Consider the following 14,889-nt stretch of genomic DNA (forward strand, 5'->3'; position numbering starts at 1 on the left):
AACAAAGAGCTATCATTGTAGTGCTTAGTATTATTTGCATGTAATCCAGCTAACATAACTTAGCAAAATTGGCAAGGGAGCCTCTTCTTTGAAAAAACTGCTGTTACTTGCCTTACATCAAATAGTCCCTATTCATCTATTACTGGTACACTGCATTAATATTCACTTGAATACTACAATGAATTTCTTACTCTGCTGTGGAAAGTGTCCAGTTTTCAAATTCCTGGTGTATTGAAGCTTAGTGCCAGAATGGAGCTTGAATGTGGAATCTTGCCTTTCACATGAACGCGTTTACTGACTGAGCTATCCAAGTGTGACCGACAACCTGTCCTTACAGCTTCACTTTTTCAGTACTTCTCTCCTATTTTCCTAACTTCTCTGAAGTTCTCCCGCATACTACATTCATTCATTTTCAACTCTTTTTTTTTTTTTTTTTTTTTTTTTTTTGGTAGGTTATTTAACGTAATCATGCTATTATTGCATTTACAGTTTTCTGCGAGAGAGAGAAAGGGGAGAAAGGGGGGGAGAGAGAGAGAGAGAGAGAGAGAGAGAGAGAGAGAGAGAGAGAGAGAGAGAGAGAAAATGCTGTTTTTAGGGTATTTAACAATGATTTTAATTTGAACTTACCGAGAAAGAATTTTCCTTTCCAGTCATACCTCCCTTCATTTACTGTTATTTCAAAAGGTATATAACCTTCTCCCATTACAAATGGTTGGATGCACACTGCTCTATTTGTGTCAACAACAGTACCTCTGACTTCTCTGTAATCAAACCTGAAAGAAAAAGCACTTTTCTAAAAAAATACTTCTAAAAATTCTTAGAACTTCATGTTAACACCATAAGCTGGTTTTAGTGAATAATGCTTCATTGACAAATACTTTTCATGGGAAGTCCCTTTTTCATGTCAACATAAAAATGCATCATAATAAAAACATCTTGGTACAATAGGTTTTCACGCAGAATGTCGTATTAATATTATAAAAATTATCTTGATGAAGAAAATCTGAAAAAAGTAATCCTGTTGTCCTAGTTGTTGACTCTAATATATGAGTTGGTGGGTGTATGGTTAATTTATGCTACTTGCCATTTTAATGGCATGCATACAGTATTATGCATTATGTCTTACAGTAATCAGAATAAGTGATTAACTTTGCAGGTGATTTGGGAGCACACAGAGAGTGAAATTTAGTACACAGAGCTGCCCCTCTGGCAGGAATAACAGTTTTAATCTAGCAGGGTGTCAGGATGGTTTGAGCATGATGGCAGATACAAGTACGTCATTCCATGTTGCTTTAACGCTATCCCAGAATTCATCAGTCATAGTGGCTGGCAAGTGATGATGCAACTCGTGACCAGATTTTTTTTAATGATGAGAGATCTGGAAAATATGCTGGTCAAGGTAAAAGTCAGAACACCCTATGTGGGCCATGTCAGGGCAGGCAGGTCTCAGGTTATCTTATTGAAAACTAATGTCACGGAGAGCTCGAAGACAGGGCACAGTCATTGACATTTATAATACATCGGAACTGTAACAGTTGGTGTCCAGACAACTGGCTATGTGAACAGAGGTGTTTCTGTTGTGTATCCAGTAGCACTCTGTGCCATCACTGTGATAAAAAATGCACTTTATCAAAGTATTGCAAATTTTCAGTAGCAGCAACTGATGTCTTACCTGAGAGTTTCAGCACTGCAAATACATAAAATGCTACAGTGTATTACAAGACTTATCACTTGCACTTAATCTTTAAAATTTGTTAGTAGGTGACAGAGGATAATTGCAAGCTCAGATATTTCAGCTACTTAATGATACTTAACCACAAGCAGAAACATATGACTGTCTACAGTGTTCTCTCTGTTATACATTTAAGTGCCTCTATTAGTCCAACCACATACAAATTTGTCACCTTTCAGAAATCTGAAAAAATGATCAGCAGAGAACTAGTTGGAATTGGCCACTGTAGTAACAGTCTAAACAAAGATGAATTAGCAGAAACATGACAAAAACAATTCATATTGATGATTTAAGTGAACAAAAAGGTGGAGTAGTGGAAACATGTCACCAGTAATGAGTTTTTAATGTGAAAGCATTGGTGTCTTAGAACCTTAAGAGTGAGGTATTAAAGACTTTCGCTATTTCTTGAAGCATTTATTAACAATTCTGTCACAGAGGTAACACATACGTTTGGCTACTGCTTTTGAACCAACTGGTTCATTCTGAAGTCTGAACTACTGAGGCTGCACTGAAAGTGCCTGATCTTAATAACAAACTTTCAATGTTGGCTCAGGAGCACAGTCTTGAGAATAAACTAGTTGGTTCAAAACTAGTCACCAAACATATGTCAATTTATTCCATAAAAGACTTATGAGACAAATGTATCACTATGTTTGTACCTGCAGGTCACCTTGTCTGTTGGTTTGAAACATGGCCCAGTGATATTTACTATTGTGCCACCCAGCATATTGCCACTCTCAGGAGCAAAGACCAATGGTAGATTGGCGCCAGCTGCAAGCCAAGAAGAACATGTCCTGCAGTTTCAAATTTTTCACACTTCTATACAAGCAGTAATAATAGGAAGACAGAAAAACAACAGCAAAAAATAAAGCTCTGCAGTCAGTTAAAATACAAAAAAGCAATAATTAATGAGGCTCTTGCCTAAGAACTAAAAAAAGTCTGAAAAGGAAAGTACCTATGTCCTTGTTGCAGGTGCCAGGCATTATCTTCTCATCAATGCGAAATATGTGCCTCCCTGGAAATCCATTTCCCCAGCCTCTTCCTGGAAGATCTCTAACTGTTGACATTTGTGAATATGGGAGATACTCATAACTTTGTGTGCCATTGCCAGCATTGAAACCAACCTGAAACCCAGGATGATGACAATTATGTTCTAAATATGAAAACATTAACAGTCACCATTAAGGACTATCAGCATTTGTTCTGTGTGTCCTGAATATTTCTCCTCGCCCCCCCCCCCCCCCACACACACACAGGAAGGGAGGAAGGGGGGGAGAAGGAGGGAGAGAGAGATAGATAGAGAGAGAGAGAGAGAGAGACTGTGCCAAGTCCATGCACACCTTTGTAATACCAATGTAGAGAGTTCTCTTTGTGTTTATGCAACCATATTCTGGTTTAACTTTTTTATGGAGAAAAAGTTTTTGTTTTGTAGAATTGTGCAATAAGTGTAATATGTGGTGCTCATTTTAGAATCTCTTGTACACAGCTCTTTAAACGTCTCTGCATACTGACAATAGCCTCACAGCACATTTAATCCTTTATGAACTCTATTGTCGATGATCAATGACAATCTGAAAATGACACTGATACTCTCTAATATAATACCGTACTAGAAGGAGAAATGAATTACCATATCCATCACTCAGTCTTAGTGTGACACAGAAAAGAGTGGTTCTGAAAGCTTGCATATGTAAAATCTTTTTGTTTTATGTGTGTGTTCTCTTGCCCGTGCTTGGTGAGTGGATTTTATATCTACCCAATTAAATTGTATTGATAGAAAAGAGTGAGATATTCAGTCATAAAGATTGCTGACTACCTACTGAGTGATGTAAATAATTAAGTGGATAATAAAATTAACTTGAAACACAAACTGAAATCTTATCTGCTTGATAATTCCTTCTACTCAATTGCAGAATTCCTGATTTTTTATTAGAATACTGTATGTATATACGTTTTATGGAGAGCGAGAGACATGGGACATAGTTACATATAAAACTATGTATCCAAGTACAGAAAAGGAAGAAAAACTGTAAATGATGAGCATTTTGCCATATTTTCTGCTGAGAAAATGTACTATAATGGTAAAACTGATTAATTTCTTATCATAGTCAGATGATACAATTTTGATCCACAGAAGATTCAGCTAGCTAATTAATCAAGTCTGAGAAAACATCTACATCTGCACTCAGAAAATGTGATAAGATGAGTAGAAGACAGCAACCAGTTTCGTCAATTTTTATCAGATGTTTCTACTATTCCATACACTTAATAAATCTCCTTGTCCACTGCAGTTAATGTTGTATATCCATACCAGAAGGTGATAATTTTACAGTTGTCTTTGGGATAGTTTTGAATATCTTGAATTGGGATGCTCTGAATGTATGAAAATAGCATTTAATGACAATACACACTTTTTCAAGTATCTGAGAATGTACAGTTTTATCATTATTTCATTAGCTTGATACAAACTGAACACATGAGAAGTACATATTTTATCCTCTAATTTCACAGCAGCCTTTGTACACTGTTACTGGTATATTTATAGATGTAACGCTGTTGACTCAGATCCCCTAATGAATCTCATAATTCACCATGGGTGATATGTAATTATTCTCTTAGGATGAATTTTCAGCATGAATCAAAATCTGTCACTTGGTTTACCCACATTTGGGCTCACACATATTCAGTTTCTAGCTAGTGATGACTGTATGATGTAGACAGTAAACTGTACAGTTATCAGCATTATTATCCAAATAATGTGTGGCTAATATGCTTTAAGCATCAAACATTCATATACTGATAAAGGAAAATAGTTTAAAACACACTTATGTCCACATTCAATCAATCCACCCACTGAATCACACTCTAAACAACAGAAATGGAAGTTATTCATAGTCTCATAACTGAAAATACATATCTAGAATAGAATTAGAGCAAACTACTACACAAATCCCTTCATTAATCAATAATAACAGTGAAACAGTAAATGGTAACACAATTCTAGAAAACTTCTTAACATATCCACAGTTCATTATAAATCAATATACAATGAACACTCTTCAGCTGGATTCTAACTTACATAAGCAGGAACACCACCTTCTCCACCTGTTGTATCACCTCCTGCTTCTGTATGAGATGTCCACTGGATGTTCAGATAATTGAATATTGCATATGTGAAAACTTCATCTGTAGCAAGGACCATCTGGAAAGTGTTAGTCTGTAAAATAGGAAATAAAAAGCAGATTAGTCTCTTTTTATTTTCTCATTTCTAGAAACACTGTGGAAACAATGTCATAGCAATACCACAGAAGTGAAGTGACATTTCTCACATACAGGTGAAAAATTTTGAAAATTTTCCATTATTACTTATTGAGCAGTATGTGATATATATCAAGGAACTATCACAGCCGCCACGAGTATGGCATGTGTGACGAATATAACACAATGAAAAAAAAAAACAACACACACACACACATTGTGTTTTTATTATTGCATTGCACTAGACAAAAACTCTGAAGTAATTTCTTCATTAATCAGTTACATTTCCATTATTCCTGCCCACATATAGCCAAGGTTGATTTGAGTACCCTGCAGAGGTTTCGCTGGGAAACTCTTACAATACTCCATACTGTCCCGATCTTTACCCGCTCAATTTCCATATGTTGGAGTCCAGCAGAAAGCCATTCATGGCTATCAATTTGCTTTGGATGTAGAGGTGTGTGCCTGGATATAATCATGGTTCTGTAGGCAGCTGCAGACATTTTCCATGAAGACGTTGACAGCCTTGTATCACAGTGGGATAAATGTATTAACAGTTATGGCAATTGTTTTTTAAATAGTAAACATTTTACTTACTTTTCTTCAATTTGCCTTGTTTTCATTGGACTACTCCTCCTCATAGATTTTGTCCATGTGTACTTCTTGCCTTAGGATTGCGAGTAACTCATATCAATAATCCGCATAATGATAATGCACTTTATGAAAAATAAAAACCCCTTGTGAACTTCAGTCAGCTCCTCCTGCACCCACACACAGAATGCACACATCCTAACCATCCTATCAAAACTAACTGAAAAAGTAAACTATAAAGGCAGACAGAATCCTAGATATGCAGCTTGCTAACCTCCTGATGCTTCACTAATGGACGCTGGAGTCTTAATGAGATACTTAGCTGGCTGTTCAGTGAGCAGTTGCTGCGCTACAGTCTCAATGAATTTACACTTACAAAACCGCGAGATTAAACCTCTCAGTCAAAAAAACACGCACGAAATTTAATAAATATACTACGAGGAAAACACGGAAAAACTTGCCATTCTGTAGATTTATATCAGAAGAGAGTTGGAGCCTGACTGACTGGCTTACTATACGAACAGACGGTTGCTTTCAAAACAAAACAGATTAGCAACTACTGCGCTAAAAACTGAATGAATTTACACCTACAACAAAAACTCGAGATTAAACCTCTTAAACAGAAAAACACACACGAAATTTAATAAATATACAACGAGGAAAAAAAAACCGCACGAAATTCAATATAAAATGTCCAGTACCTGATTTAAAATTCCCGCCAGTCTAATAAATGCCGCAGGAAACGTATCTCTACGTGGCAACATTGTATTCAGCTGTCAGCAACAGTGCACCGATGAAGCGTACATGAGTTGCGGGGATTCACAAGCTTGCTAACGCTGTCTAGCGTCATTGCCCGTGAAACTGAATCAAAAGTGATTTGTGTTATCGGTAACAACAATATTTTCGTTACCCGAAATGGGAGAAAGCTATTCATATGATGCGGGCTATAAACTGAAAGTACAGCATATGCAGAAGAACGTGGAAACAGACCAGCTGAGGGGCATTTCGTCCCTCCACCAACCGATAAAAACCATTCACGATTGGCGAGCTAGTAAAGAAGAACTGAAAAAAGTGAGGAAGACTAAATGTGCAAATAGTGGATGGAATGCACATTGGCCAAAACTAGAAAGCAACGTATCGAAACGAATTCAAGGAAACCGTCAAAATGGCACTGGAATTAATACAAAAATGATTCAAACACACGCTAGCGCTGCAGTGGAACTTAAGAGACTTTAAGGGTGGAGTTGGATGGCCCTGCAGCTTTATGAAGCGTCATGGACTTAGCATGCAAACCAAAACAAAGCCATCTCAGAATATGCTACTAGAGTAAGAAGAGAAAAGATTACCTTTCCATCGCTTTATGATTCAACATGGAAAGAAAACCAGAGTGGAAATAGGACAAATAGCAAATGACTAAACTCCTCCTACATTTGATGTACCGAATAACAGAACTGTTGCCATGAAATGTGCTAAAACTGTAACTATAAAAACAAGTGAACATGAAAAATGCACTACATTGTTGTCCTTTCATGTGTTAAACTTAATCCAATGATCATTTTCAAGTGCAAAACAATTGCAAAACCCACTGAAATACCAGGAGGTGTTGTTGACTTACATGACAAGGGTTAGATGGGCGAGGCTGGCAAGAAATTGGATTAACAGAGTGTGGGAGAGAAGGAAATGTGCTTTGTTGAAGAAAAGTTCTCTTATTGTTTACTTGTCATCTGAAAAATTCCGTGAAATGGAAATTGAGACAGGGAAATACAGAACTCGCTGTTATTCCGGGAAGACTAAGTTCACAACTGTGGCTTCCAGATGTCTCGATAAATAAACCATTTGAGGTGTATATGAGAGTGGAATGGAACAAATGGATGATGGATGAAACCCAACATGAATGCACTCCGAAGTGAGCTTTAGAATGATAAAACAGTCACGGTCTAGAGTGAGAGAAGACTTTATTGCTAAATCTTTCAAGAAGAGAGTTATAAATAACGCTCTCACTGGCAGTGAAGACCATATTATCTATGAAGATGACAATGATGACTATGAAGAGGAAGAAGAAGGAAGTTCAGATGATGATTTTCAGGGATTTTAAAGGTCAGTTCGATTTTATAAACTAAGAGCTTTATAAAAATCTGGCTTTGCAGTCTAATAATAAAAATGGTAAAAATGTTAGATAAAAGTTGTTTAAAATTAAGGTCTGTCTCATAGTCCGTAAAATGTGGTACGTGATTAGTGTTACATTTTAGCCCTAATCATGCAACTGCACTTAAAAACTGTTTTTTTTACAGACTACCAGTATTTAAACAAAAGCGGAGAAATGATTTTAGGGTAAATTTAAAACTTTGTTTGCTGTCTCTCAGACATTGTATTGTACTGGGAAATAACCACAAATTTTACTTACTGCGTACTGAACTCTTTCTGAGCCACTAACAGCTTAATGGGTAATAAAGGCAATTCTTTCCTCTAGTGATGTTGACAAGGATATTATCATTCTTCGCAAATTGTGAGTGATTATTTGTAACGAACTTAATTATGTACTGTTCACATGCAGTCGTCAAGTAGATATCTTTTCACACGGATTTAGGCGTTTTTAGCAGCGTACCCACTTGACTGCATGTGAACAGCGCATCTGCTTCTTATTGCTCGCTTATGTGCAATCAGTACTTTCTTTCTAAGCTATGACTTACCCCAGAAAATCATTCCACAAGACACTAAGTGCAAATATGAAAAATAATTTAGGAGGTTAATTCATTTGTTTTCAGAATTAGCAATTATACGAAAATCAAAAGTAGCTGAACTTAATTGTTGAGCAGTTCAGTGACATACTTCTTCCAGCTCAAGTTTTCGTCAATATGTACACCCAAGAATTTGGAGCATTGTACCCTGTTTACAGACTTCTGTTCACGTGCTACATCAGTTGCTGGTGTGACTCTATTTGTTGTACAGAACCGAATATGACATTTTTTTTAATTTAAGGAAAGTCCATTTTCTGAGAACCACTTAATAATTGTTTGAAAAACATAATCAACAATTTCCTCTGTTACAAGGGGAATTATTATAACACTAGTATCGTCTACAAAAATTACCAATTGTGTCTGATGAATGTTAAGTGGAAGGTTGTTCACATATTCAGGGAATGGGAGTGGAGGCAAAATTTAATCTTCTGGGTATCTTTTTGTGATTTATCTCCTGTCACTAAAATTTTCTCTCTTTTCAACATTGTTTGAATTATTCAACCCAGCGCTTTGCATTCTGTTTGTTAAATATGATTCATACCAGTGGTGTGTTCCAGAAAACTTAAGTTTTTCTGAGAGATTAAAACGACCTAACCAATCTACCGCCTTAGAAAGATAAAAAATACCAACTGGTAGAATTTTATTACCTAAGGATTGTATTATTTGGTGAGTGAATGTACAAATAGTGTTCTCATTCGAGCAAACCTTCTGGAATCCAAGCTGTGTTGTGCTAAGTTAGTTTTTCGTACTCAAATGTGAAATTACCCTTGAGTACATTACTTTTTCGAATATTTTGGAAAAATATATCAGTAAGGAAACTGGACGATAATTATTTAAGACTTCCTTGTCATCGTCATTATTAAGAGGTTTAACATATGCGTTTATTAATCCACCTGAAAAAATTCCCTGTGCCAGTAAGGCATTACACATGCCATTAAAGACATTACTCTGTGTTACGATATCTTTTCAGAATTCTGTTTGAAATTCTAGCAACATCATATGTGATTTTGTTTATCAGAATTTTAATAATTTTAGTGAAGGATGTTCGTACCACATCTAGTAGCTTAAAAGTTTTGCGGAATGACATTTTAATGTATTCCTTTGCTTCTTCAACTGAACCATTTAATATTATTTTTGCTGCTAGATTTAAAAAGTGATTGTTTAGAATACTGACAGCTTGCCAATTATCAGTCCCAACAGTGTCATTTAGTTTAATTGTTGTGATATCTTGTACACTGACTGGTTGTCCTGTCTATTGTTTCACAATATCCCATGCAGTTTTAATCTTATTTTCTGCATCATTAGTTGCTGTTAGGATGTGCATACTTTTAGACTTTTTAACGACTTTTCTTAAAATATTATAAAATTTTTGGCAGGACACAAGTAACATTGGATGTAGACTGAGACATAAACTTTCCTTTTCCTCTTAAATGAAATTTTAATCGCTATTTTAATAGACTTTTTCAATAACTTGGTAGGAACACTACACTCAAGTATTGGAACATATTTACTACGGCGTATATTGAATTTAATTTTAGCATCTCTTTCTATACATAACTTATCCCATACTACCTCTTTTAATGTAGCTTTAAAAGATTGTCCCCAGTTCTCATTAATAATCATCAATGCCTTTTGTGAACATTTCACCGAGCTATAAGGTGCTGCATCGTTTATTTTCATTAACCATGCATCACGATCTGTTAGTCCATTAATAACTGAGTCTGCATTACTTAGCTCAGTCTGAGGAATGTCTGTAAAAACTTTATCAATCAAAGCATCCCTAACAACCCCAGTTTTGAACACAACATGGTCCCACACGCCCGTGAACACATTGACACATTACTGCTCCAATCATTTTTAGTTTGCAGTTCACACCATGATCAGAATTAAGCACACCAGTCACAACACATGACATAGAGCCCACTATTACAAAGAAACACAACATAACTTCCAGCTGTGGTTCTGTGGCATACTGACAAATTAAATGATGTCGTTTCTACTTTTTAGAAAACAATGCAAGTCTGCGTATCACCATCATCTACTTCAGTCTCTATCCCATTTAACGGAAAACCTCAAACTTTTTCTCTTAATAAAACCGCACAAACCTCCTTGTGGAACCTCTTACTACCGACGAAAAAGCCTTACCAGATTCTTCTGAAAATTTCTTGAACCTCGTCTCTCAAAATGCATCCACAAACACCTTGAACAATACACCCATCTCGCCGTCATCAAGTGTGGCTTCCATCCCAACTTGAACGCCTACACCTCTTCCACTTGCAATAACTACAACACAACAAATGCAAACACTTCCTGCCTCTAGACATCCCCATCTAAAGACTTTGAAAAAGCGTAGAAATTCGTTTGACATTCACTTATCATATTCTCGCTGCAAAGGTATGAGCTTCCAGGCAATTGCATCAGCCAAATACCTTCGTCTCACACTAACCATCCATCCTATGTAACAATAAACAACATTTACACCAACATTGTCGTTGAAACTGTAGGGGTGCTGCAAAGATATATAATGTCACCATTCCTTGTCCTCTCCCATACACCTACTCCATTATCATGATGATACCTCTTTTCTTGTTGTCTATATTACACTTCATTCATCTGAACGATCCCTCGAACTTCACCTGAATAATTTAACCTCTTCGTATAACCACTGGAGCCTCTTCGTCACCCTGTGAAATTGTAGGAAAAACCACCAGAACTTTCTGCCCTTAAGGTCTCTACCTCACTGTCTACAACCATTCATTTCACATAAGTAAAACACTAGGTTGCTTCCGACTAACATTTGTTCAAAAGTTAAATAGAATCCCTACCAAATAATCATCTCAGAGGAAGCCCACGATTGACTACAAAAACTAGCTGGCCAAACATGGGAATAACTTCACTCTCCATATTTAATCACCCAATCACTCCCACCCCCAGTACCCTAAATCGGTTGATAAAGTTCCCGCTTCTTCTCAGACACCTAGCATACCTTCGTTAGTCCTGCCTTTCTCTCTACTGAATTCATCATTCTAAGTGTTCTGACCAGCTGGGGACCTTTTTCTCCCCATCCCGTTCCTAGGATCAATCCGTTCTGTCAACAATAACCACCTCTTACACTACAGAGAAACATTTCTACCTATTCTTTCCCCACCCTATTTATGTTATGCCTCTTGACCCTTTTCATTACTCTAACAGCATCCACTTCCCTTACCCTGAGAATGGCATCATAAATACACAGCAGCCATCATCTTCACAGTACTCAACACGACACAAATCACAAACATCTTATCAATCATTAGATTATTATTGACATTCATATGAATGTATTCTTATTGTTTGATTCAAACTAGGACAAGGGCAACGGAAAGTAATCGAGTTAGCTTAGGCGATGTTGAGCGCATTAAATTACAAAATCAAATCTAAAGGAAGTGGAGGAGTTTTACAATTTGGGCAACCAAAAAAACTGATTATGGCAAAAATAGAGACGATATAAAATATAGACGGCCGATAGCAACAAAAGCGTTTCCGAAAATAGCAACTTTTTTATCCTCAAATAATAATTTAAGTTGTAGCAAATTTTGTATTGTGGATATCCACAGCTGTGGATCATGATGAAAAAGACCGCTTCATTGACATGATAAATATTTATTTCTCATCAAACTAGTTTCATGGAGTTAGAACCACATTTCAATGGATACATATTTATTTCATGACTTATTTCAAGTGGTAACCAGTAGATTATCCGAGTATTACAATTGACAGAGAATGTTGGGTCATCTACTGGTTATCACTTGAACTAGGTCATGAAACAAATATGTATCCCTGAAGATGTAGCTATAACGCCATGAAACTAGTAGGATCATAAATAAATATTTATCCTGCGGCTGAAGCAGTCTTTTCATGATGATGAAATAATGTAATCGTTAGGCTGACTTGTTTGGAGGCGTTTTCTGGAGTGTAGCCATGCACTAAGTTGAACGTGGATAATAAACAGTTCAGACAAGAACAGAATTGTAGCTTTTGAAATGTTATGCTACAGAAGACTAATGAAGATTTGGAAGGTAGATCGAGTAACTTACGAAGAATTACTGAAACCAGTCGAGGAGAAAAGAGATTTATGATAAAATTAAATTAATAGAAGGGATCGTTTGGCAGGACACATTCTGAGAAATCAAGGGATCACCAACTTAGTAATGGAGGGAAGTGAGGGGGTAAAAATTGTAGAAGAAAACCAGTGTTTGACTACAGTAAGCAGGTTCAGATGGGTTTAGGATGCTATAGTTGTGCTGAGATAAAGGGGGTTGCAGGGAGTAATCGTGGTCAGGTGCATCACATCAGTCCTCCAACTGATGACCTTAACAACAATAATTCAAAGGATGAAAAGTGACAAAAATTCACTGTCAGTTAACCCCTAATGGTAAATAACATTAAATAAGAAAAGTCCGACAAAGAATGAGATGGGACAAAAGCGCACCTCTTAATGGCGGATGATTATTTTGTCAGGAAAGATTAATTTACGCCAGTCATACGGATTGTATGGCATTATAGACTGATTTACAGTAGCTGGCATCTGAAACTTAAGGTGCAAAGTTGCGATTTTGTTGCGAGAACTGTCTGCACGCAGCTGCCAAAGCACTCTGCTCTCCGTGACAATAGAAATTCACTCTGAAGTCTCTGTCAGCTTCAAAAATGACGTAAAAATCTGAAATTCACATGTGGTACAAATCTTTATAGTGTCTCTAAGCATGATTACTAGATCCTGGGGAAACCATCTTTTTTGCAGTTTTGTCAATATATAACTCGTAAAAAATGAAGTCTGAAGCATTTCCTATAAATCCCATACAATGCTGGATGTACTCTCATATGAGGAGAAATGCGAACACGTAATGCACCTAGGAACATGGTCGAACATGATTATTTTGATGGTCTAGGTTTATTGTGTAGGGAGGCATACCGTTGCTGGGCGTGCCGATCTCCAAATTTTTGAACCCTGCAGACTCACTCGTCAACGTTATTGTGGCACTTTACTCCTTACCCCACTGCGTTTTCTCAGAGTTGCGTTCCACCCTGTCTTCATTTTTATAGATGACAATGCGCGACCGCATAGAACAGCGCATGCGGACGAGCCCTTGCAACGAGAGGATGTTCAGGGATGGAGTGGACTGCCCGTTCACTGACTTCAGTCCAACGGAGCACGCTTTGGGGAAACATACTGCAACACGTTCACATGCTCCAAGGGCCATACAGCATTTTTCAGCCTCACTGGTGTAGGAATGGAACGTCCTGCCCACAATAATTCCTTACCAGCCTCATGGCCAGCTGGGGGCACTTTGCAGAGTATGCATTGACCACACACCTTGTTAATAAAGGAAACAAATTTCCCGTATGAGTCTGTGATCACCATGAATATTTTATGTATGAAACCGTCTAGATGGCCAAATAAAATGTCTTCATTTAAGAATTTTACAACGTTTGGCTGTCTGCCACGATCAGATATTTGCAGTTAAGATAAGAGGAACATCAAGAGTGACTGACATTTGTTATACAGCATAACGCCCTAAAAATTTAAAAGTTAAAAATTATTTAAAAAGGTTCGCTCACCAGAAAACTCCGAACGTGCGATACATGGTTCAGTGCCAATATTAAAATATATATCTAATCGGTGCGTCAAGTAATAACTTGTCTAAAAATTATAGAAAGATGTAAGCTCTAGCTGAGGGATGGCGCTATTGCGGAGTACGCTGCCTTCAAATTTTTAGTTTATTTTGTCGTTGTATTTTTTCCTTCTATTTATTCATATAAAAAGGTATAAGGTACACAATTTAAATTTTATAAGTATAAATGGGGAAGATAAATGGAATAATAATAAAGTAATAGTAAAATCTGAAGACAGTGTCCCTCACTATAGCGCCATCTGTCGGCTGGAGTTTATATCTTTGTATAATTTTTAAAACATTTCTTAGGTTTAAATGTTAATATTGACAGTATTTCTCGTTCCGTAAGTTCAAGCTTTCTTGATGATTGAACCTTTTGAATTATTTTTTAACTTTTAAAATCTCGGTGCTTGATGTTGTAGTACAAACACTTGTCACTCTTTTTATTCCTTTGTTCTTAACTGCAGATATCTGATGATGACAGATGCTAAAACGTCGTAATAAATATAGACATTTTATTAGCCATCTAGATGGTTTTATTCATAAAAGGATGAAGACATCCCATTAAGAACCATGGCCCGCTTTTTGTAATGTCCAGGAGACAATCATGAATCGCGTCGACTTCAGTGTAATTATTGTCTTTGAATAAATGTTTCATTTCTACTCGTCTCACTGCGTATTTCCTTGAGTCACTTTCTTATTGTTCTGTAGTAGTTCATCGAGCTATGTTAGTTGGCAGTGACACCTTATGCGAAAGTTACTTTGGTCCTTACCACCAGTGTAGTTTAAATCGCACTATTGCCTCACTCTTCGTTGAACAAACCCCTTGAATGTTCAATGTGTGTAGCTCTTGCTTAGCTCTAGCTACACCCAGCCGCGCGTTGTTGTGGCTCAACGCGGTTAAGTGGAAAAGAAAGAA

The 14,889-nt window shown here is 36.9% G+C and overlaps 1 protein-coding gene across 1 annotated transcript in view; it reads right to left on the reverse strand.

Annotated features, from left to right (window-relative positions):
- Positions 1–14,889, reverse strand: part of LOC126412981 (protein mesh) — a 224,522-nt gene that overhangs the window by 177,862 nt on the left and 31,771 nt on the right. Inside the window, exons 4-7 of the mRNA XM_050082873.1 lie at positions 4,812–4,949; positions 2,688–2,856; positions 2,392–2,503; positions 628–773 (exon numbers count right to left, since the gene is read on the reverse strand). Of these exons, the coding sequence (XP_049938830.1) occupies positions 628–773; positions 2,392–2,503; positions 2,688–2,856; positions 4,812–4,949 (565 nt within the window). The remainder of the gene's footprint in view (positions 1–627; positions 774–2,391; positions 2,504–2,687; positions 2,857–4,811; positions 4,950–14,889) is intronic.

This window comes from Schistocerca serialis, chromosome 7 (genome assembly GCF_023864345.2).
Source record: "Schistocerca serialis cubense isolate TAMUIC-IGC-003099 chromosome 7, iqSchSeri2.2, whole genome shotgun sequence".
NCBI classification, from domain to species: Eukaryota; Metazoa; Arthropoda; class Insecta; order Orthoptera; family Acrididae; genus Schistocerca; species Schistocerca serialis.